General features: G+C 40.1%; 1 protein-coding gene across 1 annotated transcript; it reads right to left on the bottom strand.

The window, feature by feature from the left end:
- Window positions 1-3,882: 3,882 nt before the first annotated feature.
- SLC39A6 (solute carrier family 39 member 6) lies at window positions 3,883-26,150 on the bottom strand. Its single transcript, XM_047086948.1, has 10 exons — window positions 25,763-26,150; window positions 23,184-23,918; window positions 21,538-21,721; window positions 20,089-20,258; window positions 18,058-18,276; window positions 12,515-12,620; window positions 8,690-9,067; window positions 7,412-7,492; window positions 5,904-6,094; window positions 3,883-4,768 (listed from the first exon to the last, which is right to left on the bottom strand). Exons 2-10 carry the CDS (start codon window positions 23,907-23,909, stop codon window positions 4,616-4,618), a joined length of 2,208 nt encoding a protein of 735 aa, XP_046942904.1. The 5' UTR covers window positions 23,910-23,918; window positions 25,763-26,150; the 3' UTR covers window positions 3,883-4,615.
- Between the last annotated feature and the right edge of the window lie 169 nt (window positions 26,151-26,319).

Genomic DNA, 26,319 nt, shown 5'->3' with positions numbered 1-26,319 from the left:
CACCGCTGTTGTTTAACATAGTGTTGGAAGTGCTAGCATCAGCAATCAGACAACAAAAGGAAATGAAAGGCATCAAAATTGGCAAAGATGAAGTCAAGCTTTCACTTTTTGCAGATGACATGATATTAGACATGGAAAACCCGAAAGACTCCACCAAAAATCTGCTAGAACTGATACATGAATTCAGCAAAGTTGCAGGATACAAAATCAATGTACAGAAATCAGCTGCATTCTTATACACTAATAATGAGGCAACAGAAAGACAAATAAAGAAACTGATCCCATTCACAACTGCACCAAGAATCATAAAATACCTAGGAATAAACCTAACCAAAGATGTAAAAGATCTGTATGCTGAAAACTATAGAAAACTTATGAAGGAAATTGAAGAAGATATAAAGAAATGGAAAAACATTCCGTGCTCACGGATTGGAAGAATATTGTTAAAATGTCAATACTACCCAAAACTATTTATACATTCAATGCAATCCCAATCAAAATTGCACCAGCATTCTTCTCAAAACTAGAACAAGCAATCCTAAAATTTGTATGGAACCACAAAAAAACCTGAAGAGCCAAAGTAATTTTGAAGAAGAAGACCAAAGCGGGAGGCATCACAATCCTAGACTTTAGCCTCTACTACAAAGCTGTAATCATCAAGACAGCATGGTATTGGCACAAAAACAGACACATAGACCAATGGAATAGAAAATCCAGAATTGGACCCACAAAAGTATGGCTAAGGCAATCTTTGACAAAGCAGGAAAGAATATCCAATGGAAAAAAGACAGTCTCTTTAACAAATGGTGCTGGGAGAACTGGACAGCAACATGCAGAAGAATGAAACTAGACGACTTTCTTACACCATTCACAAAAATAAACTCAAAATGGATAAAGGACCTGAATGTGAGACAGGAAACCATCAAAACCCTAGAGAAGAAAGCAGGAAAAAACTTCCCTGACCTCAGCTCAGCAATTTCTTACTTGACACATCCCCAAAGGCAAGGGAATTAAAAGCAAAAATGAACTATTGGGACCTCATTAAGATAAAAATCTTCTGCACTGCAAAGGAAACAACCAACAAAACTAAAAGGCAACCAACGGAATGGGAAAAGATATTTGCAAATGACATATTGGACAAAGGGCTAGTATCCAAAATCTATAAAGAACTCTCCAAACTCCACACCCGAAAAACAAATAATCCAGTAAAGAAATGGACAGAAAACATGAATAGACACTTCTCTAAAGAAGACATCCAGAAGGCCAACAGGCACAGAAAAGATGCTCAATGTCTCTTCTTATTAGGGAAATACAAATCAAAACCACACTCAGATACCACCTCACACCAGTCAGAGTGGCTAAAATGAACAAATCAGGAGACTATAGATGCTTGAGAGGATGTGGAGAAACGGCAACCCTCTTGCACTGTTGTTGGGAATGCAAATTGGTGCAGCTGCTCTGGAAAACAGTGTGGAGGTTCCTCAAAAAATTAAAAATAGATCTACCCTATGACCCAGCAATAGCACTGCTAGAAATTTACCCAAGGGATACAGGAGTGCTGATGCATAGGGGCACGTGTACCCCAATGTTTATAGCAGCACTTTCAACAACAGCCAAATTATGGAAAGAGCCTAAATGTCCATCAACTGATGAATGGATAAAGAAATTGTGGTTTATATACACAATGGAGTACTATGTGGCAATGAGAAAAAATGAAATATGGCCTTTTGTAGCAACGTGGATGGAACTGGAGAGTGTTATGCTAAGTGAAATAAGTCATACAGAGAAAGATACCATATATTTTCACTCCTATGTGGGTCCTGAGAAACTTAACAGAAGACCATGGGGGAGGGGAAGGAAAAAAAGAAAAGGTTAGAGAGGGAGGGAGCCAAAACATAAGAGACTCTTAAAAACTGAGAACAAACTGAGGGTTGATGGGGTGTGGGAGGGAGAGGAGAGTGGGCGATGGGTATTGAGGAGGGCACCTGTTGGGATGAGCGCTGGGTGCTGTATAGAAGCCAATTTGACAATAAATTTCATATTTAAAAAAAAGGATTCTTGCACCTATATCCATTTTTTTCTTTTTCTACACAATCCTATAGTTTTGTGAGGGCCTGAGATTTTATCCAATTTAGAAGCTGCAAGCAAGCCTGAGATATTTCAGGGATAATGGCTGAAGACATGAGACTTCCAGGACACAAAGGATTTGACTGCTCACAGCATAGCAAGCATTTGCATCGGTACTTCTTGACCCCAAATCCTACAGTAGCAAAGTGAAAGGTCTCCAGTGGATGTTGTACATGGTATAAATCTGTGCAGCAGCTGAACCTGGGGAATTCACCTCACATACAAGCCTGATCTTTGTCTCTGACCTCATCCTTCAATGTTGTTCACTGAGAAATGACCCAAGCAAAGAGTGGTCAGGGTCCTCCATTCTCGACTTAGCTAGCAAGAATGTAGGGAGTCTTAGGGAACCAGGTAGACTGCCTTTCCCAGCACGGTTTTATTTCAAGCTTACACTACCCTCAATTAACATGGTGAACATTCTTTTTTTCTAATCCCAGAAGCTATTTAAATAAATAACCTAGGGATTTATGTGCTGCTTGAAGTTTTGGTAAAATTCACAGCAAACAATGCCTTGTCAGGGAGGAGGAAGGCGGGAGTTTTGACAGGATTATTTTAACAGTAATTGACTTTCTATTTTTTTGAGTGGCCATTTTCCAGAAAATTAATCCATAAAGTTTTCAAGTATACATAATCTACTCTATGCATTTTTCATTCAAGGTATTATTTGTGCCTTTTTCTATCAGTCTTTTAAGTTTTCCCTACCCTTCCCCCACTCCCTGCCTGATCAGCTTGTTTCATATTCTACAGCTCCTACATTTTTTTTTTTTTAACATTTATTCATTATTGAGAGACAGAGGGAGACAGAGCATGAGCATGGGAGAGGCAGAGAGAGGGGAGACAGAATCCAAAGCAGGCTCTATGAGCTGTCAGCACACAGCCCGGCGTGGGGCTCAAACTCACAAACCGTGAGATCATTGCCTGAGCTCAAGTTGGACACTCAACCGACTGAGCCACCCAGGTGCCCCCCTACATTTTCTTCTCATCTCCATTCTCCCCCATATGGAGCCATGGAAACTACTTAAATCTTCCACAGATCTACAAAGGAGTTTAACCTGGAGTAGGAATTATTTCCAGATCATTGTTTTGTGGGCTGGTCCTGCACACCTTCCACCTTCAGAGTCTATGAAGTCTGTGTTCCCCAAACTCAAGGAACATTTCCAGCTCTTCCAGAACTTCCTCATCTTGCAGTGATTTAGTAGTAGCAGTACTTAAAATTAGACATCTCAAATTCATAGAGATGAAAGTAAAATGGTGGTTACCAGGGGCTGTGGAAGGAGGAAATGAGGAGTTGTTATTTAGTGGGTGTAGAGATCCAGTTCTGCAAGATGAAAAAGCTCTGGAGACCCAATGCACAGCAGGGTGAATATACTTTAATGAACTGTATACTTACAAATGGTTACGACGGTAAAAGACAGAAAAGAAAATCAGGTATCTGATACCAAGCTGACATGGGGGATTTATTTTGTAGAAAAGCAACATCTAGAGAATGCCACAGACAGCCCTAGTATGTCTAAAGTACTACATATAAACATGATAATTGCTCAAAGTGACAACACTGAAGCACTGAAAGATACCAAAGTACTTTCTGAATCCAAGAAGTCAAATTACACTCAGAATGGTTTTCAGGTCTTTACCTATCTCAAAGTTCTAATACGCTGACATCTGGCAAACCAGATAACCAGAGCACTCAACAGCCAAGTTTCCTGACCATACATAAACTTACTCGTACTCATCCGGTATATCTCCATACAAATATTTTAAGATTCCAATTTCTTGGTTAAGCTATATATGCTTGAGCTCATTAAATATACTTAGACTTCTCTATTATACAAAGTTAAATGTACAACTAAATTAGTAAAAAGTGCTCACTGTGGTTTATTTTACTCTGACAAAAATGTTTATGCATGTGTACTCTATACTAATACTGCTTTTTTTTTTAATTCAAAAATTTCCTTCTCTTTTATAACTAGTTTTGTGACTTTTTTGGGTAAGACATCTGTGTCTTCTTTATTCTTACAGATTCTTCTTTTTATTTCTTAGCTTAAATTCAGTACGAGCTTTATTGGTATCTTAGGCTTTGTGTGCGTCCTTGCTCCTCAACACCAGCAGTTCTTCAGAGGTCTGACATCCAGCACGGGGCTTGCTGTGTTAGATTAGTTCTACAAAAAGGATTCAAGACATTTTTCCTGAAATATACAGAATATGTCATGCCAAATCTCTTGTTTATACAATAAACTGGTAAAACTGGTAAATTGCACATACAGCTCATATTCCCAAAACAGAATAACTTAAATATTAAAACGTACCTTTATGTTACCACCAAAACTGACCTTATCACAACAAATGGAAATACTCAATTAAAAAAAACACACAAAATCCACTAACTGTAAAGTCTGCGTATCACAGCGTAAGAACTCTCATTTCCCTATGACCTATTCAAACTACAGACAGCTATATTTTTTAAGCTACTCTAGAATTTACACCCTAATTAGAAATTTATACGAAACACAATTTTATGTTCAAATATGGAAATAAGCAACATAATTCCAAAACCCAAAAGTATTCCAGCATTCTGTAAAAAGAAATATCCCCAGCGGCTACATCCATGGTCACTAGCATCATTGTGCAGCATCTCAGGTACCTTAAAGAAAAAAAAAAAAAGGGCAACATTTAAGTTTTCAGAACTACAAATTTGTTTTTATTACAGAACAGTATACAGTATATAGTATACGGTAATATTAGTTGTATACGTAGCTGGATATACTGAGTCAACTCCTTAAAACAGGATCTTAAAACAGGACATGTTGACTCTAGCTAATACTGCCACACAGCATTTCCCAGCAGTTTATCTTTTTTTATGCTTATTTGAGAGAGAGTGTGTGCATACGGAGCACGTGCACCGTCAGCGCAGAACCCAATGCAGGGCTTGATCTCACGAACCACGAACCATGAGATCATGATCTGAGCTGAAGTCAAGAGTCAGACACTTGATAATCAACTGAGCCACCCACGCACCCCTCCCAGCAGTTTAATTAATAATGATTATTCACAGTATGCTCAACAAGCCACAGTCTTTATTGGTCCAGTTTGCTCCACTATAAGATGAAGAGCTATACTGATTATGCTGCTTCAGTTACTGTGTATAGCTGAAATGAACATGACATATAGCTCACCTAAGTTCAGAGATCTGGAACTCTTAGATTATATAGAAGTTCGGCAGATTAGCTGGGATTATTGTGTGGATTTTGGTGACAAAAAAAAAAAAAAGTAACTCCTTTGTCCATTAGTAAGAAACTTATGAACATTCTCAAGTATACACAGCATGCCAACAAAATGTGACATGTGCTGGGTTTCCTACAAATCTATACACAATTCAATACCTGATTACTGAGATTCTACCTTCAAGAAGACACATCAGAAAGGGGTAGATATTTCTGTGTATCCTGATACACATTAGGATAAATGTGCTTGTGATCAATAATCCAAAAAGATAAACTCTAAAGGGCCTGTATTTTCTATGTTACCTTACTAAAGTATAGACTCCCTTATCACTACGGCATTTAATATAAAGCCTTTTTATTATTTATTTATTTAAAAAGTTAGCTCTATCCCCAATGTGGGGCTTGAACTCACAACCCTGAGATCAAGAGTCACATGCTCTACTGAGCCAGCCAGATGCCCCTTAATCTAAAGCCTTTATAAAAATAAGGTTTCACTGAGCATTTTCTCTATTTTATCATTAATCAACACTATAATTAAACTTCTTAAAAACTTACCATATCAACCAGAGCAACATACATGAATAAGCCAGCAGTAAGTGCAAATATCCACATAGAAACATTTTCAGCATAATGACCAATGAAGATTCCCGTTGCCATTCCAAGATATGCCAGCATGGCTGACAGAGCATTATAAAGAACAGCCTGCTTAACAGTCATGCCAGCCTTTAGTAAAACAGCAAAGTCGCCTTTCATAGAAAACAAAAAGGGACAAAGTAATGAAAAATCACTTTTAAGACACAAACCCAACAGATTTCCCAATTTACAAAATTCTCTAATTTTTTTGAGGGGAAAAGAAAAAGCAGCAAACTTAAGAATTACCCAGGGGTTAACAGTGTTAGTGGAAATCACCTAACAGCTCTATAAATTAAGATTTTGGTTTTTAAGTTTGTGATTGTTTGCTTGTTTATTTATTTATTTTGAGAGAGAGAGAGAGGGCAGAGAGGGAAAGAGAGAGAATCCCAAGCAGGCTCCACACTATCAGCACAGAGCCTGATGTGGGGCTCAAATTCACAAACTGAGATCATGACCTGAGCTGAAATCAAGAGTCAGATGCTTAACCAACTAGGCCACCCAGGACCCCTAAATTATTTTTTTCCAGTTTTTGTTATGGCTTTCACTTTGTCGATGAATGATAAATACCACAAACCTACTATTTGTGGTCTTGCACTGTCTTCAACAAGCTTGTAACTGGCCATCAAGAAGAGGAGAGTGGAGAACAGATGAAATGATTAGCATATGATAAAGGCAATTTATAATTAAGAGCTAAAGAGTCTAATGTTCCAGTTATAAAAGGAGAAAAAGAGACAAATTAAGATAGGAATAGCTGAGAGAGGCTTAATGAAGCATGAAGGATCTAGAATGTGGAACATAAACCAGATGTTGAGGATCATAAACATTGAGTAGGCAGATGGGAGGCCTTGTGAAAGGCAGAACACATGCCAAGGAGCAAAAGTGAAAATGGCATCACAGGTGTGTGCAAATATGTGTCTGTAAAAAGAAAAACAAGGACATGAACTGGGATCCAGAACAACTCTGGGAAGGTTTTAAGTCCTGGTGACAGAAGAGAAAAATATTCAAAACATAATTCATCAACTTCCCTTTTCTTCAGCTGTAACAAGTCTCTTTGCCAACTTATCTCTGTTAACAAAAGATGACTCTTATTCCTGTGGTCTTATTCATATTGTAGGTATGAAGATAAAGATCACTGATGTCACCAGCATGCTGGTGTAAGAAGATATGTGGTAGGGAAAGAGGACAAGGGAGGAGACCCAGGTTTCTCTCTGGCAACCCCACATGGACAATTGTGTAATTATACTTATAGGGTCAGAGTTCTGGCTGGAAACAAACTTGTACTCAGTAAGAAAAGAAAGCTAGACAGGTTAGCAGACTTCTAAGAAGGAATGAAAGTTACAAAGAAGTTTGCTGGAACTCTCAATAGCAAAAGCCAGCAATACTAGGATACTTCATCCCCCTGGAAAATGCCATTTATGTGGTTCTCTTACCTAATTCATGTGGCAACTCGTGACAAAACACAGCAACAGAAGTACTTAAACCACTTGATAAACCTTCAGTAAAAGCAGCCCCTGGGTAAAAATCAGAGAAAGTTTGGCTACATTATATTGTGGGTGTTTTTAAAAACAACTTACCAGCTTACAAAACAAGGTAAAAGATGTGAACCATATTCTGGTCGTAAATAAACAGAACTTTCCCAGCTGTACTCCGTATCTCCTTTATAAGTAATGTTAGATTACATTCCATTAGGTTTACATTTCCCAGTGGAGCATAAGCAGGTACGAGAGAGAAGGGAAAGTTCCCCTATGCCTCAGAGTGATTAGAGGATCTTCCCACAGACCTGGGAAGTAACTGCAACCACATAAAACATTTATGTAAAAAATAAACTGATTTAAAAGGTTTAAAAGAAAACACAGCAGTCAGGAGTACAAATATGTTTCGCTGGCCTCAGAAGAATTCACTATGTAATTAGACTTGTTTACATTCATTCTTTCATTGTCTACCAAGGACAGTCTACGACAAATGGCTCCCCCCATTTTAAAAGCTAACACCATATATAACCGACTGCTTATACAGAGTGACTGAGCACCTGCACGTCCTCCTTTGCTGCTCATGCTGTGCACAGTACATACAGGAGGGAGAGCACCAGGCTTCCAGCGGGCCAAGGCCTGGGCACATCTGCCCGGCTGCACAACAGCACTACCTCCTGGGGCAGGTGGTTCGCTTTGCCAGGCCTCAGCTGCCTAACCAGTAATCATTTCCATTGCTCCTTCCAGCATCAAGTTACTAAAACTCATAAGTATTCTATTATCTCTCGATTGTGATACAACAATTTAATAGCAAAAACTAGTTTTTTGGATAGAGATTCGTAACTGAACTTATCAGACATGCCAAGATGATTTTGGTATAAAAGATGATGAAAATTCTCTTCCCTTAATACTATTTTATAGATAAGGGAACTTAAATGTAAACAAAAACAAAACCAAAACACATGCTCTGTACACATTAGATCTTGATCTTAAGACTGCAAATTAAAACAACTGTTGATAGTTACAAGTTAGGTAATGGGCTAGGCAGTTGTAGCACTTAACCTTACCTAATATTTATTGAGAACTTCGTTGTCGAAGTAGCTACAGAAGAAATAACATTTTGATAATCTTAGAAGTTAACAGCCTTATCAAAATCAACCTATTCTTTGTTAAAATTGGACTGGTAGTTTAATGTGACATTTTCAGAGTCAAACAACAAGCAACTATGTAGATGTATACCAATTGCCAGGCCATCGCTGAAATTGTGCAGGCCGTCGCCCATTATCACCATCCAGGCCAATGTGGCGATGCCGGCGTCTTTCAGCTCCTCCCGAGAGTAGCGCTGACTGTGGCTGTGGGGGTGGTGGTTTTGGTGGTGGTGGTGGTGGAGGATATGATGATAGTCATGATGATGGTGAATGAGATCGTCTGATTGGCCGAGGGTATCATGGAAATGCGAATGGCATTTATTCTTGCACCCTCGGGGTACATATTCATTATAGACTTCTTGCGGATGAGCATGAGCTATCATGACCTCTTCTTCTTCCAAGATTGCTGGCTGTTGAGAATCAAAGTGGGAAGGCTCCTGTGAGTCTGCTCGTAAATAGCCTTCAGGTCCTAGGTATAAACACAAAGGACATTGGGAAAGAGTCAGAAAACTTTGTTAATGTGCCTGGACACATTTCAAACAGTCCCACTGACAAAGTCCAAAAAGATCTTAGAGCATGGCAAGTACTAAACAGAGTGAAGCTTATGAAAAACATCATCAGGCTTCACAGCGACATGCAGAAGAATGAGCCTGGACCACTTTCTTACATACACAAAAATAAACTCAAAATGGATGAAGGACCTAAACCTAAGACAGGAAGCCATCAAAATCCTCGAGGAGGAAGCAGGCAGAAACCTCTTTGACCTTGGCTGCAGCAACTTCTTACTCAACACATCTCCAGAGGCAAGGGAAACAAAAGCAAAAAGGAACTATTGGGACCTTATCAAGATAAAAACTTCTGCACAGCCAGTGAAGGAAACAAACAACAAAACTAAAAGGCAACCTAAGGAATGGGAGAAAATATTTGCAAATAACATATCAGATGAAAGGTTAGTATCTAAAATCTATAAACAATGTATCAAACTCAACACCCAAAAAGCAAATAATCCAGTGAAGAAATTGGCAAAAGACATGAAGACACTTTTCCAAAGAAGACATCCAGATGCTTAACTGACACATGAAAAGAGCCTCAACATCACTCATCATCAGGGAAATACAAATCAAAACCACACTGAGATACCACCTTACACCTGTCAGAATAGCTAACATTAACAGCTCAGGCAACAACAGATGTTGGTGAGGATGCAGAGAAAGAGGATCTCTTTTGCACTGTAGGTGGGAATGCAAACTGGTGCAGCCACTCTGGAAAACAGTATGGAGGTTCCTCAAAAAATTAAAAATAGAACTACCCTACAACCCAGCAATTGCACTGCTAGGTATTTATCCAAACAATACAGGTGTGCTGTTTTCAAGGGGCACATGCACCCCAATGTTTATAGCAGCACTATCGACAATAGCCAAAGTATGGAAAGAGCCCAAACGTCCATTGACAGATGAATGCATAAAGAAAGTGTGGTGTGTGTATACACACACACACACACACATACACACACACACACACACACACACACACACACACACACAATAGAATATCACTTGGCAAAAAAGAATGAAATCTTTCCATTTGCAATTAGAGGATATTATGCTAAGTGAAATGAGCCAGTCAGAAAAAGACAAATATCATAGGACTTCACTCATATGTGGAATTTAAGATACAAAACAGATGAACATAAGGGAAGGGAAGCAAAAATAACATAAAAACAGGGAGGGGACAAGCAGAAGAGACTCTTAAATATAGAGAACAAACTGAGGTTTGCTGGAGGGGTCGTGGGAGGGGAGATGGGCTAATGGGTAAGGGGCATTAAGGGAGACACTTGTTGGAATGAGCACTGGGTGTTCTATGTAGGGGATAAATCACGGGATTCTACTCCTGAAATCATAATTGCAATATATGCTAACTAACTTGGATGTAAATTAAGAAAGAAAGAAAGGAAGGAAGGAAGGAAGGAAGGAAGGAAGGAAGGAAGAAAGAAGAAAATACAAACATCAACAGGTTTTATTGAATTTTAAGAAATGGTCTCACAGATTAAGAATGGATTTTAAACTTTAGCCTTCAATAACAACCGCTCAGATTCTTCCTTGATTTCTTCTGCCTTCTTACGTTTGTTTTTTCTTTTTCAAGTTTTTATTTAAATTCCAGTTAGTTAACATACAGTGTAATATCTGCCTCCTTACATTTTTGAAAGATGACTGTTTTCCTGATTATAAAAGCACCACATACTTTAGAAAAACATTTAAGAAAAATACTGAGATTTGGAAATAAAAAACATGCTTAATCCTATCATCCAACTTCTTCTGTTTTGAGGGCAAAGTTCAAGGAAAAACAAGTACTGTATTTGAAATACAATTATCACCAAGGACCATTTATTATGCAAAGAGAAGTAAATTAAACTGCAACAATAAAGTTTTGTTTTTTTCTCTTTGTCTTATCCACTGATGACACTTTTCTTGGGAACATTCTGACCCTGTGGTCCAATCCTAGGGCAGTTATTTCTGCTCAATGTTACATATTTCACTGGACTCCATTAAAAAGGCTGAAGAGAGAAGAGACACAAGAAAAAGAGCAAGAACATTTCACTTACTCTTTAGAGAAAAAAACATGTGAAAAAACAAAGGGTGGACAGGAAACCTTACAAGTAGGTGGTAGCAAAAAAGTAGTTTTTTCTCCTTTGTCAGCTGGCAACTATGTAGTGAGCACCTACACTGGCCAGTACCCTGCTGGGCACTGGGGATGGAATGGAGCATGACAAGGTCTCTACCTTCAAGGAAGTTACGTTCTTGTGGGGTGACAGCCATATTTGATAAGGAAACACACGTATAAATAAGGTCATTTAAGGCACCAGAAAGCATGGAAAAAAACAGAAAAGGTTAATGTGAAGGACAGTGACCAGGAAACCTTTGTCTTTTGGTGATCAAGGAAGGCCTCTGACCCCCAAATGATGGGAGAAGGAATTTGTGTGAAGATCTGATTAAGAGGCTTTCAAGAAGAAACAACAGCGAATGCAAGGCTCCGAGATAAACCTGGTGCGCTCACAGAATGAAAAGAAGGCCAGTGAAACTGGACACAATGAACAATGAAAGAGAGTTCATGGCAAGGAGTCTGGTTTAAAAATTTATTAACTCAATCTAACAAGAAATGCCAAGCTAATAGTCAAGTTACAGGAAAAATAGGAACTTTACAGTGGAGCATCATGTTAGGTGGCACATCATGTCACTGAAAAGGATACAATATCACGTTGTGGTATTCCTGCCCAAAATGATCAATTAATCATAAAAAAAAAAAGAGAGAAACCCCAAGTGGGGGACAACTAGATGCAACATTTGATTCTGGATTATACTCTGGACCAATTTTTTCTTTGGGTGGAGGGAGAATATAAAGGAGTCATTAAGACAACTGGAAAAACATGAGTGATATCTACAGAGACTAGATAATGGCATAGTATCAGCATTAATTTCCTGATTTCAGTAACTGAACTGTGGTTATAGAACACAGTATCGTTTTTCTTAAAAAAAAAAAAAAACATACTGAGCATTTGGGGATACACAGACATCTCATCTGTAACTTACTTTCAAATGGTTTAGCAAAAAATTGTGTATGTGTATTCACAGAGAAATAGAATGATAAACGTAGGTAGAATAACTGGGGAATATACGAAAGAGATACAGAAATTCTTTGTATTATTCTTGAAACTTCTCTGTATGTCTGAATTTACCTCTGGAAAAATAAATATAATATAAACAACTTACAATTAAGAAGAAAAGGTATAAGATATTTCAAAAGTAAAAAAGAAAACATTTAAAAAGGGACATAGTCCCCTCTCTTCCAGATAGTCTAAGCTGCCTGTAAATCACGGAGCAATCGACTACCTCCAGCCCTCAGATGTGTTAAGACTTACGATCGTCTGCATCTACTTTCTCCTCATTTGTTGAAAGTTGAGATTCATACTTGGACAGCTGCTTCTTAATCTCCACATCATCATCATTTTCAGGTTTTTTCTGATTCTAAAATGGCAAGGGAAAGCCATACTTTAAAACAGTTGACTTGCTTAGGTGTACAACTGTAAACAAACAGTTAAGCAAAAGATTCAGAAAAAGACAACACAGTAAACTAACTTTACTGGAATAAAAGTCATCCAAAGGCAGGCAGGGCCTATAGTTAACTTATACAGCACCTAGTAGTGTGTTCTAGACATAATAACTGCTCAGAAAGGTGAAGTGTCAAAGCTCCAATAATAGGAAATGTTGCAAAATCACATAGTCATCTTTCTCAATGTCCCCCATGTCATCTACTTTTAAGTGTGCTCTGGGAGCCTGTTAGAAATGAACAATCTTGGGCCACACTCCAGACCTAATGAATCAACATAGGGATTTTAACTAGATGCCCAGATGATTCATACGCACATTAAAATTGAACTCTGCCCCAGGCCATCAATTTGGAATCAACTAGAGACATTTTCTCCAGCATTTAGTGAGCTGCTAACCAACTACTTGGTTCTCTCTCCATTACTCTTTTGGACACTGAAACCACATATTTCCCATACTTTTTATAACCTGAAACTATACTGTAACACTGATTAAGTATTTCCTATTAAAACTAAAATACTTTTCCTGTAATAAAACACCATTAACAAGCTTTCTTTTTTTATTAAAAAAAATTTTTTTTAAATCTTTACTTATTTTTGAGAGAGACAGAGAGACAGCATGTGAGCAGGGGGGGAGCAGAGAGAGAGGAAGACACAGAACAAGTAGCAGGCTCCAGGCTCCGAGCTGTCAGCACAGAGCCTGATGCGGGGCTTGAACTAACAAACTGTGAGATCATGACCCGAGCTGTAGTTGGACACTCAACCAACTGAGCCACCCAGGCGCCCCCAGCTTTCTTTTTTTCAACAAATCTCTACTGGTTAGCCTTAAACTTATCATTAGGTTTTTTAACCACCTCAATACCATGCTTGAGATATTATCCTTACCTCTGAGCCCAAGCATAATGGTCACCATTTGAACATTGGTGCCTATGCATGATTTACTCATGTAGAAGGTAATATTCAAAATGACATTCAACATCTGTCAATATTCAGTATTCAAAACTGTCACACAAATAATACATTTCTTATTTGCAGTACTTTTGAATATGACTTAATTACTACTGGACCTGAGATTTCATTCTGGTGACAGCATATAAAATATCTGTACATTCTTATACATTTTTAAAGGCAAGCACACAGACACATCTTTTAAAAAAAATTTTTTTTAAATCTTTATTTTTGAGAGAGACAGAGTGTGAGCAGGGGAGGAGCAGAGAGAGGGGGAGACACAGAATCGGAAGCAGGCTCCAGGCCCTGAGCTGTCAGCACAGAGCCCGACACGGGGCCCGAACCCACGAACCGTGAGATCATGACGTGGGCCAAAGTCGCACGCTCAACCGAGCCACCCAGGTGCTCCCATTTTTTTTTTTTTTTAACGTCTTATTTAATTTTGAGATGGGGGTTGGCGACAGGGGGAGACACAGAATCCGAGACTCCAGGCTCCGAGCTGTCAGCATTATAAGCTGAAGTTGGACGCTTAACCGACTGAGCCACCCAGGCCCCCACATCTTTTTTTTTTAATGATTATTTATTTTGACACACACAGAGAGAGAGAGAGAGAGAGAGAGAGAGAGAGAGAGAGAAAATCCAAGCAGGTTCTGCCCTGTCAGCACAGAGCTGGACACGGGGCTTGATCTCAAGAATGCTGAGATCATGACCTGAGCTGAAATCAAGAGTCAGATGCTTAGACTGAGCTACCCAGGAGTCTCCACAGACATATCTTTATACCTACCCCTAGCTTAATGCCTTAAACAGAGAAAGTACTTCAATATTTGTGACAAGAGATGAATTCAGGATATTTTATATCACTTCAGTTAATGCTTTCTTATTGGGCAATGACTCACCCTAGAACCTACAGTTTAACCAATTCTTTCATTCTGTAAGTATTGGGGACCCATAATGTTCCCTATGCTAAGTGCTGGCAATATAGCATAAAACAAGATACGCCTGGTCTCTGTTTTCATGGAGCTTATCACCCACGGGAAGGGAGACTGCACAGATACAATGATTAAACAATTCTTCAATTGCTATTTTCGATATGTTTTATAAAGGAAAAACACATAGTGCTATGAGAGTGTATAACAAGACGCAACTAAGTTCCAGGACAGGCTTCCTTGAGAAAGTGATACTTATACCAAGACCTAAAGAAAGCAGGAGTTTGTGGGGGGTGGGGTGGCTGTGGAGGTGCAGAGGTGGATGTATTCCAGGCAGGGAAAAAAGCAGGTGGGAGGGCCCTACAACAGGAAGGGGCCAGCCCCACCCCACCCCACAAATGAAAGCCACGTAAGGTGGTTGGGCTTAGTAGGTCAGAGACGGGGCTAGAGAGGAGGCTGGGTGGCAGAAAGAGACCTAGACAATGCAAATCAAGTTAAAAGTGTGGACTCTGTCCTGAAAGTATCAACAAGTCACTGGAAGGATTTTCAGTGGTGGTTACAACTTCACCAGATTTTCCATTTAAACAAATCACTTTGCCTGCTCTGTTCTGGACTGGGAGAAGAAAACAATACAATAATGTAGACAGTCCAGTTAGGAAGTGACTGCTAACACCTAGGTAGGAGATAAGCATGGTTTAGACCAGCATCATAGCAAAGAAGAGGGAGAGAAACTGAAAGACTGTGGATGTATTTAATAAAACTAGCTTGGATACGAGGATAAGGGAGATGTTATACATGACTTTCAGGTTCCTAGAGTGAGCAATAACCTTCACTGGTAGAAAAAAGGTTTTGACGTTGAACTTATTATAAAGGCCCAACTATCTATAAAGTATGAGATGTAACCTAGTCTGCATATAGAGATTTCAGATTGACATACATAGTATGATATATGGAATCATCCAGAATACAGAATGGATGTCTTAAGGAAAATGCTAGGTAAAATGTCCTGTTATGAGGCTGAAGAAGCTCTCAACACTCACCATATAATGGAGAGTTTTTATTTAATGTTTCTTATACGTTCAACAAATATTTGTTAAGTATCTATTATGTGCCAGATGGCATTCTAGGCATTGGAGATGTGGCAGAGGTCCTGGGTCTTAACAGTTTATATTCCAGTAGAAACTATTTTAGAAAAGATATCATCAAGCTTCTTTGACTACAAGCCAAAGTAATGTGTACATAGTAAAAGACATAAAACATCATAATATCACTGATGCATTTAAAAACATTGGTCATGGGGCGCCTGGGTGGCTCAGTCAGTTAAGTGTCCAACTCCTGATCTTGGCTCAGGTCATGATCTCATGGTTTATGGGTGTGAACCCCACATCAGGCTCTGCTCTGATGGTGCCAAGCCTGCTTGGGATTCTGTCTCTCCTTCTCTCTGATCCTCTCCCACTTGTGCTTTTTCTAAGATGAATAAACAGAAAAATAATTTAAAAACATTGGTGATGACAGAAGACTGATTTCACAACTCATTGAATTATAACCTGGAGTTTAAAAATAATTGTTCTCTATTAAATAAGAGAGAACCTACTTCTTAAGAGTCTCATATTAAAGAGTACCAGATTAAAGAAAAGCTATCTTTAGGTAAATTTGAAAGCTAAATTGAAATTAGAATGTTAAAGAAATGATGGCATTTGAACCAGGGAGACAACAATACAAACAGACCTCTAAACCCCCCCTCTTCCAAAAGAAAACTAAAAAGGATCATTTGTTTTTCTAAGGAAAGAATTCCAGAGAATGTAAACAAGTAGGATATATCCTCAAATTAGTCCCAGGGAAGTGCGTGGGACGATGGGAACGTGGAAGAGGACTCCTGGATTAAGAATGAACAAGCTATTCTTACTTCCTTTCTTTCCACTAAATTTAGGTCCAGCAAGGAGAAGGCTCAAAATTTATAGCTTGAGATTTTAGTGGATGTCAAATCTATCGGGGCAAATAGTCACAGGATGAACGAGGCACTCTCCTGGTCACACGTGCACTTGTTTCCCACAGGGAGCTCTGTGTTCAGCAAGAACAACTATGTTCGTTTTCAAACCTCTTCATGCCAGTTATACTTGTTATTGTAATTGCACAATTAAATTACGTACAGCTCAAATTGTGAAATGATGGTGAGAATAGGTACATCTGTGAAACCTTAAGTTGAATGCTTTTGAAAGATTCAAAGGCAAGGTGCTTAAAAAAAAAAAAAAAAAGACTATCAAGTTATGTAAAGCAACCACTGCATAAAACTTTAAGAATTTACAAAACCTAAACTCTACCTTCGAATAGCTTTGCTAATGTATAACCTCTTGCTCAACTTGAGAAAAACTGAAATTGGAGATTGTGGATGAAGTCGCATGGCTATAGGAAAACAATGGTCATACGGAACTCCAACTCAAAATCCTGGTCAACATCAAATGACCAGAATATGAATGTATGAATGTTTTATATTAATTAAGACATCTAAGATGTGTACGTGCCATTTTTACAAGTTTCCATAAAGACAGTCTTTTGACTGACTTGCCTGGTCACATCAGACGAGAGGTGGCAGATAACCACAGGCGACACATTGGGTGTTTTTACCAGAGATAAGGAGCCTACTGTTTGCCTTCATACTACTTTCTGGTGTCAATTTGCAAAGGACAAGACTGTGAAAGTCACAAACCCTCTTAAATGCAACAGAATATTCAGCTACTGGGTGAATAAAGTTAATCAAGCAGTTAATGCTAACTACCAATAAATACCAACAGTGAATCCATAATGCTTCTTTAAAAAAACACAAGCCGGGGCGCCTGGGTGGCGCAGTCGGTTGGGCGTCCGACTTCAGCCAGGTCATGATCTCGCGGTCCGTGAGTTCGAGCACCGTGTCAGGCTCTGGGCTGATGGCTCAGAGCCTGGAGCCTGTTTCTGATTCTGTGTCTCCCTCTCTCTCTGCCCCTCCCCTGTTCATGCTCTGTCTCTCTCTGTCCCAAAAATAAATAAACGTTGAAAAAAAAATAAATAAATAAATAAAAATAAAAAAACACAAGCAAACCTTTACTGACAGGTATGATTGACACTGAAAACTGTGCATATTTAAAGTATATAAATCAATGAACTTGGGTATATATCCCCGTGAAACCATTGCCACTATAAAGGCCATAATTGTGATGCTTCTGACCTTTAAGGCTTTAAGGCTCTGCGTGTGTCTTGTTTGGTCGTTTATACAGATGTTCATCCTTTGCAGTTCTTACCTCGCCTGAGTTTGAAAGGAACACTGAAAATAGAGAACTCCCGGGTTATCAATAATATGAATGCCTCTGGGAACAAAAACTATCTCAGGGTACTGAACTCCTCTCAAATGAAGATCACACCCCCTGGACAAGCTCAGCTAACAGTCTAGTTAGAGTACTACTCAAATAAATGTCTGATGTATAGTAAGTACACAGTACTTTTTCTTACCTTTTTCTTCTTATCTTTAAATTGCTTGATCAATGTGAGCACATGTTCGACGAGAAACATGAAATACAAGCCACCCAAAGCTGTCAGACCCTTCCACGTGGAATCAAAATAGGTACTTTCTTCTATGTTTTCAGAAGACAGATGACTGAAAAGTGGCCCTCTCTTCGCTTCCATTGCTGGTTCTTCATGGCTGTGACTGTGCTGGTGACTTGCGTGAGACTAAAGGGAAAACAATGTGTGTTTTATAAATTCATTAGTTTCACACGTGTCAGAAAAACTGGCCAAGATAATAAGGTCAAATACGAAAACATTCAGAATTAGTCAAGTAATGGGATACTTCAGAGCTCAGAGGGAAGTTCAATACATGAAAAAAAAATGACCCGCAGTCAGCTAGCAATTTAGATCTTAATGTACCATGTGCTAAGGCACTTAACAGACTGCATTTGTTTAGTGTGAAGACAGATACCTTCCTTAATAACTCTCACATAGGTAACGGGTATTTTCAATGTTTGACAAGTGACCAGGGCCACAGATAGCAGGGAACTGCCAGATTCAACAGACATACAGTGTTTACTGTCTACACTCCAAACTGAAAAAGCCCACACTAGTCCTGTCACTGTGGTTACAAGAAGCCCCGTGTGTATCACGGGCCCTGGCAGGTACCTGAGATCCAGGTGTGTGGCCCCAGCAGTCCGCAGCTGGGTGCGGTAGGAACTGCCACCACTGCGCGTCAGGCAACTGAGTGTGGAGCACAACAGCCGAGACAAGATGGGGGGTGGGGCACGGGGCACCCTACGCATCAGCTGCTTGGTGCAGCAGGTATTCCTGAACAAGTGCCTTCTGGGGCCCAGGGAACTTATCACAGCAAAATATATGTAGTACTCTAAGAATGATTTTTTTCCCTGCTTACCTATGAACCTCTGAGGAAAATTTAAAGGATGAGATCCGATTATTTTAAGTATTTAATGGAGCTGTCAAATAAACTTTACATAATTTAAGAATTTACTTGTGTCAATGAGTGTGAATCTTATAAATTCAACTCTCAAGGAAAATTCGTTTCTTGAGTACATAGAGAATCAGTTTATATTTCTGTGGCAAATACACTAATGTAAGCAGATAATTCACGTTGCAATCTATCACAGTAATAATATCTGAGCAGAATCTGTCTCCTTCTATTAACTGGGTCCAAAAGTTAAATTCTTTATTTAATAAAGTCCCTTAAAGAAAAAAGGCAAAAAACAAACCATGAACATATATGCAGATCTAGAACAAAAATGCAGCTTTCAGTTACCAGTTTTTTTTTTAATTTTATTAAAAAATTTTTTTAACATTTTTTAAAATGTTTATTCATTTTTGAAAGAGATAGAGCATGAGTTGTGGAGGGGCAGTGAAGGAGACACAGACTCTGAAGCAGGCTTCAGACTCTGAGCTGTCAGCACAGAGCTGACGTGGGGCTCAAACTCACAAACCATGAGATCATGACCTGAGCCGAAGTCGGATGCTTAACTGACTGAATCACCCAGGCACCCCTAAAAACATTTTTTTTTTAAGTTTTAAGTAATTTCTACAACCAAAATGGGTCTTGAACTCACAACCCTGATATCAAGAGTTGCATGTTCTTCAGACTGAGCCAGCCAGGCACTGCCACAAATATATTTTATTTATTTATTCAACGTTTTATTTTACTTTAAAAGACAGAGAGGGACAGAGCATGAGCAGGGGAGGGGCAGAGAGAGAGGGAGACACAGAATCGAAAGCAGGCTCCAGGCTCTGAGCTGTCAGCACAGAGCCCGATGTGGGGATTGAACTCGTGAACTGCGAGATCATGACCTGAGCCCAAGTCAGATGCTCTACCGACTGAGCCAACCAGGCGCCCCTCCAGCAAATGTATTTTAAAATCAACTCTTCTAAACCAAATCTCTAACCTTTTATATATACCAACACAAAGAATTCTAGTACAAACCAAAAGTTCTTGAATTTTTTCAATGTTGAATAATACAATATACTAATAAGACAAGTGACTGTACTTACATGTGGGAGGAGGTGTAAAAAAGCATCACCACTCAATGTCCCGACAGCCAGTGCCACAAGGAAACTTAGGAGAAACTTGAAAAACACCCGATTCATGAGAGGCACTAAGATAACGCCCAGCAAGGACAGGAAACTGATGATGGAAATGGCTATAAAGCCACCAACCCAGGCTGTCAAATAAAACACAGCAAAAGGAAAATTATATAATTGTTAAACTTTGAAGAGTTTTTTAAAAGTTATTTATTTTGAGAGAGAGAGAGAACACGCATGCACACAAGCAGGGGTGGGGGAGAGGGTGAGACGGGGGGGGCGGGGGGGGAGATGGCGGGCGGGGGGGGGAGGGGGAGAGAGAGAGAGAGAGAGACAATGAATGAATTTCCAAGCAGGCTCCATGCTGTCAGTGAAGAGCCCAGTGAGACGTGGGGCTTGATATCACAAACCTTGAGATCATGACATAAGCCGAAAATGATTTGATTTGGATGCTTAACCAACTAAGCCACCAGGCACCCCCAAGTTGCATTTCTTAATCTTTTTTTTTTTTTTTTGATGTTTATCCATTTATTTTCGAAGAGAGAGAAAAAGGGATGCAGGGGCAGAGAGAGAGGAGGACAGAGGATCTGAAGCAGGCTCTGTACTGACAGCAGAGAGCCTGATGTGGGGCTTGAACTCACGAACTATGAGATCATGATCCAAGCTGAAGGCAGACACTCAACTGAGCCACCCGGCACTACCTCACGGCCCCCCACCCCGCCCCAAGTTGCATTTCTTAAGCTAAAGAAATACAAACTCAGTGGAAGAGGGCTGTGGTAATAGAGCAATAACCAAGAAACCTGCTGCTGGCTCAAATCAACAATCTGACTGAACCCTCCTGGTAAAGAATGTAAGTCTAGTGGAAAGCTCTTTCAGATGGGGGTGAAAAGAGGGCAGAATATTGCTACCAACGATGATTTCTACATCATTTGGGAACTGAGCTTTTCGACTCCCATACAGCTAAATTATGAAAGGGAGAAGAGTTAAAAAAAAAAAAAAAAGAAAAGAATGAAAGAAAGAGAAGGAAACCAGGAATTCAATAATTTCTTCAGTGAACAAAGCAACTATTCACCATACTTTTTGAGCAACACAGGTCTACAGAACAGAACTTATCCTAGTTTATTAATTTATTAATAAGAACATACCATTAGGCTCCTAAACAGCAGATATTAACTCTGACCTTCTGAAACAGTGTGACAACATAGAAAAAGCCCAAATTTTGGATGGCCCTGTGGGATGTCCTCACTTACAGTATATTTTTGTTTTTAAGGCAAGGCTAGCCAACTTGCTTTGTTCACACTCAGGGCAGAGAACAATTAAGATTAGGCTGAAAATGAATGGATTCATGTCAATATAGGGAAAAGGACAACATAAATATACCTACTTGAAATTATCTTTACATAAGAAAGGCTACCCTACCTATTTGTAAAGAATAGGTCTTTGGAGGGATTTCAGCTTTCTTTTCACTCGTTGTATGAATTAGACACGATCTAGCGTCAATTTGATTGATGATGGCTGGGCAGAGATAGTTGAACTCTGTTGCATTCAGCAGAACCTGGATGCCCATGCCATGAGATGTGAGTAACCTGGACGCATTGAAACACTGTGGGAAACAAAGCAGTGAAAATCACCAGAAAGCATTCCCATTAGACAATCCAAAAAAATTGTCTGATGATACAACACCCTTTCCACACTGAAGCTACTTCCTTATTTTTTCAAGTCAACCCATTAGCATCAACTGTTGTTTTGAGTACTTTGGAACTTGCCTCAAGCTTCTTGGTGATACTGTGTGACAATGGTGGTGTCCCACTTCTTCTGCCTACTTCTTGGGAGAAGCAGTTTAAATCATCTAGAGAGAAAGCCCTGAGCGGAATAACCTTCAGGATAAATGGACATTCACAAGCCTGTTAACTCATTGTATAAACCTATTAAGGAAATGAGCTTTAGTTTTGAGATGGGAGCTCATTAGAGATTGAGAAATATGTTGATTTAGTACTAACGCTACCCTACCTGGCCTAAACAAGTCCAAAACATGTCACTCTTCCAGCAATGACTGTACTTGCAAAACTTAGCTCAGTTCTATCTCCCTGGCAAAAGCTCTACAAGAACGAGAGATTAAATTATGCCAATTACTCTCGTGGAGGGCAAGGCTGGTTAATAAAACAAACCTGTACCAGCAGGCAGCTGTTTCAACAACGTAATTAGATGACAAGCTCAGTTTGAAGAGAATCCCCTCTAGGTAATCTGAACGCCCCTTCTCACACATACACAAAATTGGCAATGGCACCTGTTTCTCATCTTCTGTAAAGTTACTTTAACTTCCCACAGTTCTTGGCAAATACTACTCAGAACAAACTTTATTACCGGTGTTGCTATGGGAATGACCATTAAGATTATTCTGGAATTGCTACAGTCATATGATGATTTGAATGAAGTGTTCTTTAAGTTTTGCTCATTAATGTGTACCAACTAATTCCTTGTTCTTGACCTCTCTCAGCCAAGGAAAACTGTGCACAGTCTGGAAGTCTAGTCTAAGAAAAATACATGAATTCAGAACCTCACTGCCCAGACTTTTAATTTGTCCACCACATGGTTCTTGGTAGCTAGGACTCCACAAGCCACAGAGATACTTCTTCCAAAAAGGTAACACTATTCTTCTTGCCTTCTTTTGTGTCTTCAGCCACACCTTTCCCTAAAACATGGATTCTAACTGCTGCTTTTGTGAACTCCCATTTTCTACTTTTCATGAACAAAATCCACCTTTTAAAGGTATTTACTCCAAAAATAACTGATAACTGCCTTCCACACTCATTTTCAATTCTATTAGAAAATAGTTTTAGCTGCCAGCACCATCGTTACCAAAAAACTATCCCCCAAGTTTTGTATCAGGAATGTTTATAACACAGTAGAGATCAGGACTTTTGGACCAAATGCCTGGATGAGAAAGCAGACATTCCCTTTTCAGTAATTCATCATTTTATTTTTACTTTATACTCCTTACAACTAAAGATAGAACGGCAAGGATGGGACAAACAAGCAGGCATAACGAAAAGCAGTCATCTTACCTCCTGAGTATTTTCATTTGTGTTTCTGGAGTACATAAAGCCTTTTCTGGGCTCACTCACAGATTCATTTGTTTTCCTACTGGCCAGCTGGCTCATCCGGCCTTTTTCTGTGATACTGGGTGGAGTAGAACTGCTCACATCTTTGGGGAAAAGTTTTCCAGGTTTTGGAGTGTCTATTGTCTCTAGAAAGTGAGTTCCTTCAGAGACAGTGTTATACATAGTTGAGGTCACTTCACTAGCCGTAACACCATCCTTAATTAAAACATTCCTTCTACTGTTAGCATGTTCTGATCGGTGAGATCCTTTTCCCTGGCTGTTTCTGGGATCTTTACCCGAACTATCAGGCTCATGGTCTGGGCAAAGAGCTTTCCGATTATTTTTATTGGACGGAGCATGATTACGGTGAGAATGGTGATCATGGTCAGAGTGATGGTCGTGGTCATGGTGTATATGGATTTTTTTAATCTTATCTATGCCTATATTCTGAAGCAATTTCCTGAATCCTTCAACTGACAAGGAATTATTTTCTCCATAGCGATGGAAAAGCTGCTGTAGATGATGTCGCCGTGTGGTGACTGCCAAGTCAACGTTAATGCCAGATTCCCAATTTGTAATAATTTTCTCAGTGGTCTGAGGGAAAGCAGTTGCTGGTTCTAGTTCGTGGAGGGGATTTGTGACTGACAGGGTGAGGGTCAGAATCAAGATTACAGATAAATTCCTCGCCATTGCACCTTCCTAGAGAAAACAGAAAAAAAAATCTTGCTTTCACTTTTAAAACAATTTGAATTAAGAAATTTCATGCTGAAAATTGATACTGAACAATCAAGGTTTACAGAGTATCATTTAGTATGGTTAGTGTAATGCTACATACAGTGAAAATATAAAGAAATATACAAATATACAAATATAAAGAAATATACAAAAATACAAAGAATTCTAGGCCCTATCCTTGAATATACATGAAACAACTGGAGAACAATTGAGTGCTAAGGGACCATAATTAGCACTGAGAAAGCAACAAGTAATGCAGAAACTGGAGAGATTCATGTGGTTGCAGCCATACTGGTAATTTGTTATGGTAAGAACAATGATTCAAAATGAAACAAAACCCAATTATCTCCACCATCATTATTATTTCATAAAACAATCTTTTTTTTTCTTTTTCATAAAACAATCTTTTAACATCGGAAAAAAAAAGTAGAAACGGTAATCTCAGAATTCACATTTATAACTTTTCTTAACTGTACACAAATCAATTTAAGTCTTCTCTCTCCCAATCCCACTCCTCAAAGGTAACCCATTTTGCCAGTTTCTTGTATATCTCTTAGGATATTTTCTATCCATAGTCAAGTAGATGTGTCCTTTAATGACACAAATCGGATCCTTTTTCCCACTCAACAAATGACACCTTTCAGTGTTGGTACATACAGATTGATCTCATTCTCTTGAATGACTGCAAAATGTCACCTCTAATTTTTTTTTAATATGAAATTTATTGTCAAATTGGTTTCCATACAACACCCAGTGCTCATCCCAACAGGTGTGTCACCTCTAATTAAACTTCATTAAAAAAATCGTTATGTTCCTATAAAACAGTAAAAATTTTATCATGGACTATCATCACTCATTCACACAATAGTATTTGGAACCAAAGGCCTAACCTCCAGGAAAAGAATCAAGTTGAGCCTTGGGGCGCCTGGGTGGCTCAGTGGTTCTTGATTTCAGGGTTGTAGGTTTGAGCCCCACGTTGGGTGTAGAGATTTAAATCTTAAAAAAAAAAAATCTTAAAAAGAAATTTTATTAAAAAAAAAAAATCGAGCCTTGAAAAGCAGAACTCAGTTAAACAAGGGAAGGTATAGTCCAGATAAGCAGAAGGACTGATACCTCAGGACCCAGATGTCCAGCACCAATGATGGATGCTGACTGTGACCAAATTCACCTGCCTTCAGCCAAAGAGGTGGAGGTCGGTTCTAGAGCTAGAGAGCAAGGACGGGGTAACTTAGTTCTACCACTTTCAGCCGTCTCCTGCACCAGGAAAAGCTGGTGCTAGGAGGGCTAGCACCTTACAGGGCTAGACTCCTCAAAGAACAATTTTCCAGGCCTGAAGTTTTGGGAATTCAGTTAGTATGCAAAGGATAAAGATTAAGAAATCATTCGCAGAAGAGAAAGTCAAGGACCAGAGTGGGTGGGGACAAACACAAACGGGTGGCTCAGAGGGCAGTTCCATGCCTTTCTCCCGGGAGGATGCTTACTTAGGGCGGTCAAGGACCGGCCGCCGGTTCTTCCCTACAAGTCAGCGTGTGTTGAAGAAAAAAGAAAACCTAAAGACAAGGGCCTGGAAAAAGGGGAGAGTGGAGAAAACGGGAAAAAAGGGCACAAAACTGTTTCCAAAGGCTTTCGTATTTTTAAACACGACAGTACCTTCCTCGAATATGAGATGAACAGGACAGACCGTTTCCTCCGAAAGTCCTCCGCTGGACTCCGAAACCCATCTATGCACCCGAAACTGGGAAGTCCGGCCTCCACGGACCGCGAGGTTCCCCCTCTCCGCTGTCCCCTCCCGGACCTGCGGGACTCACCTCTCCGCGGCCTCGCCGTCCCACGGCCCGGCCCCGCGCGCCGGTTCAGTTCCCCGCGGGCGGTCCGGAGGGCTCGGAACCGGTCCGTGCTTCTGTCTCAGAAGCCTCTACAGGGCACGGAGAAGCGGCGGTCTCATCTGCCCGGCTGCCCTTCGGGCCGGGCTGGGGTACCGCCGCGCAGCCACCGGGAAGCCGCGCCCCACGCGCCTCGCCTCCCAGGAGCAGGAGGACAATTACTAATTACCGCCGCGCGCAGCGCGCCGCCGCGAACCACCGCCTCCGCCAGCCATGACTGCAGGGCATGCGCAGTGCGGCCCGGAACCCCGTCCCCGTCAGGCGGATCCACGAGTCCGCCTGTTCGCCCGCGCCGCGGGGCTCGCAGGGGCGGGTGAGACGAAGGCGCGGTCCGAGCAGGCTGTGAGAGCCGGCACCAGTTAGGGGCCCTTTCGTCCAGCCTCTCCCCGGCCCTGCGCCGCTCTGAGGCCCGAGATTCGCTCTTGAGTTCCCCCGGCCAGCTTCCGTCCGCTGCTGGGAGCCTGGCTGTGAGGGGCAGCGGG

Source organism: Lynx rufus, unplaced genomic scaffold, assembly GCF_022079265.1.
Source record: "Lynx rufus isolate CCGP_SWC_20201006 ecotype Redwood Valley unplaced genomic scaffold, mLynRuf1.p SCAF_22, whole genome shotgun sequence".
Lineage (NCBI taxonomy): Eukaryota > Metazoa > Chordata > Mammalia > Carnivora > Felidae > Lynx > Lynx rufus.
This window is presented reverse-complemented; position numbering and strand designations above follow the sequence as displayed.

Excerpts from the sequence above, each read along its gene's own strand:
- SLC39A6 (XM_047086948.1), bottom strand. The coding sequence starts at position 23,909 with ATGGCGAGGAATTTATCTGTAATCTTGATTCTGACCCTCACCCTGTCA. Across the intron at positions 20,259-21,537 it reads GACCTATTCTTTACAAATAG|CCTGGGTTGGTGGCTTTATA; the intron begins GTAGGGTAGCCT and ends TTTATTTGACAG. Across the intron at positions 7,493-8,689 it reads CAGCGATGGCCTGGCAATTG|GGGCTGCTTTTACTGAAGGT; the intron begins GTATACATCTAC and ends ATTTTTACCCAG.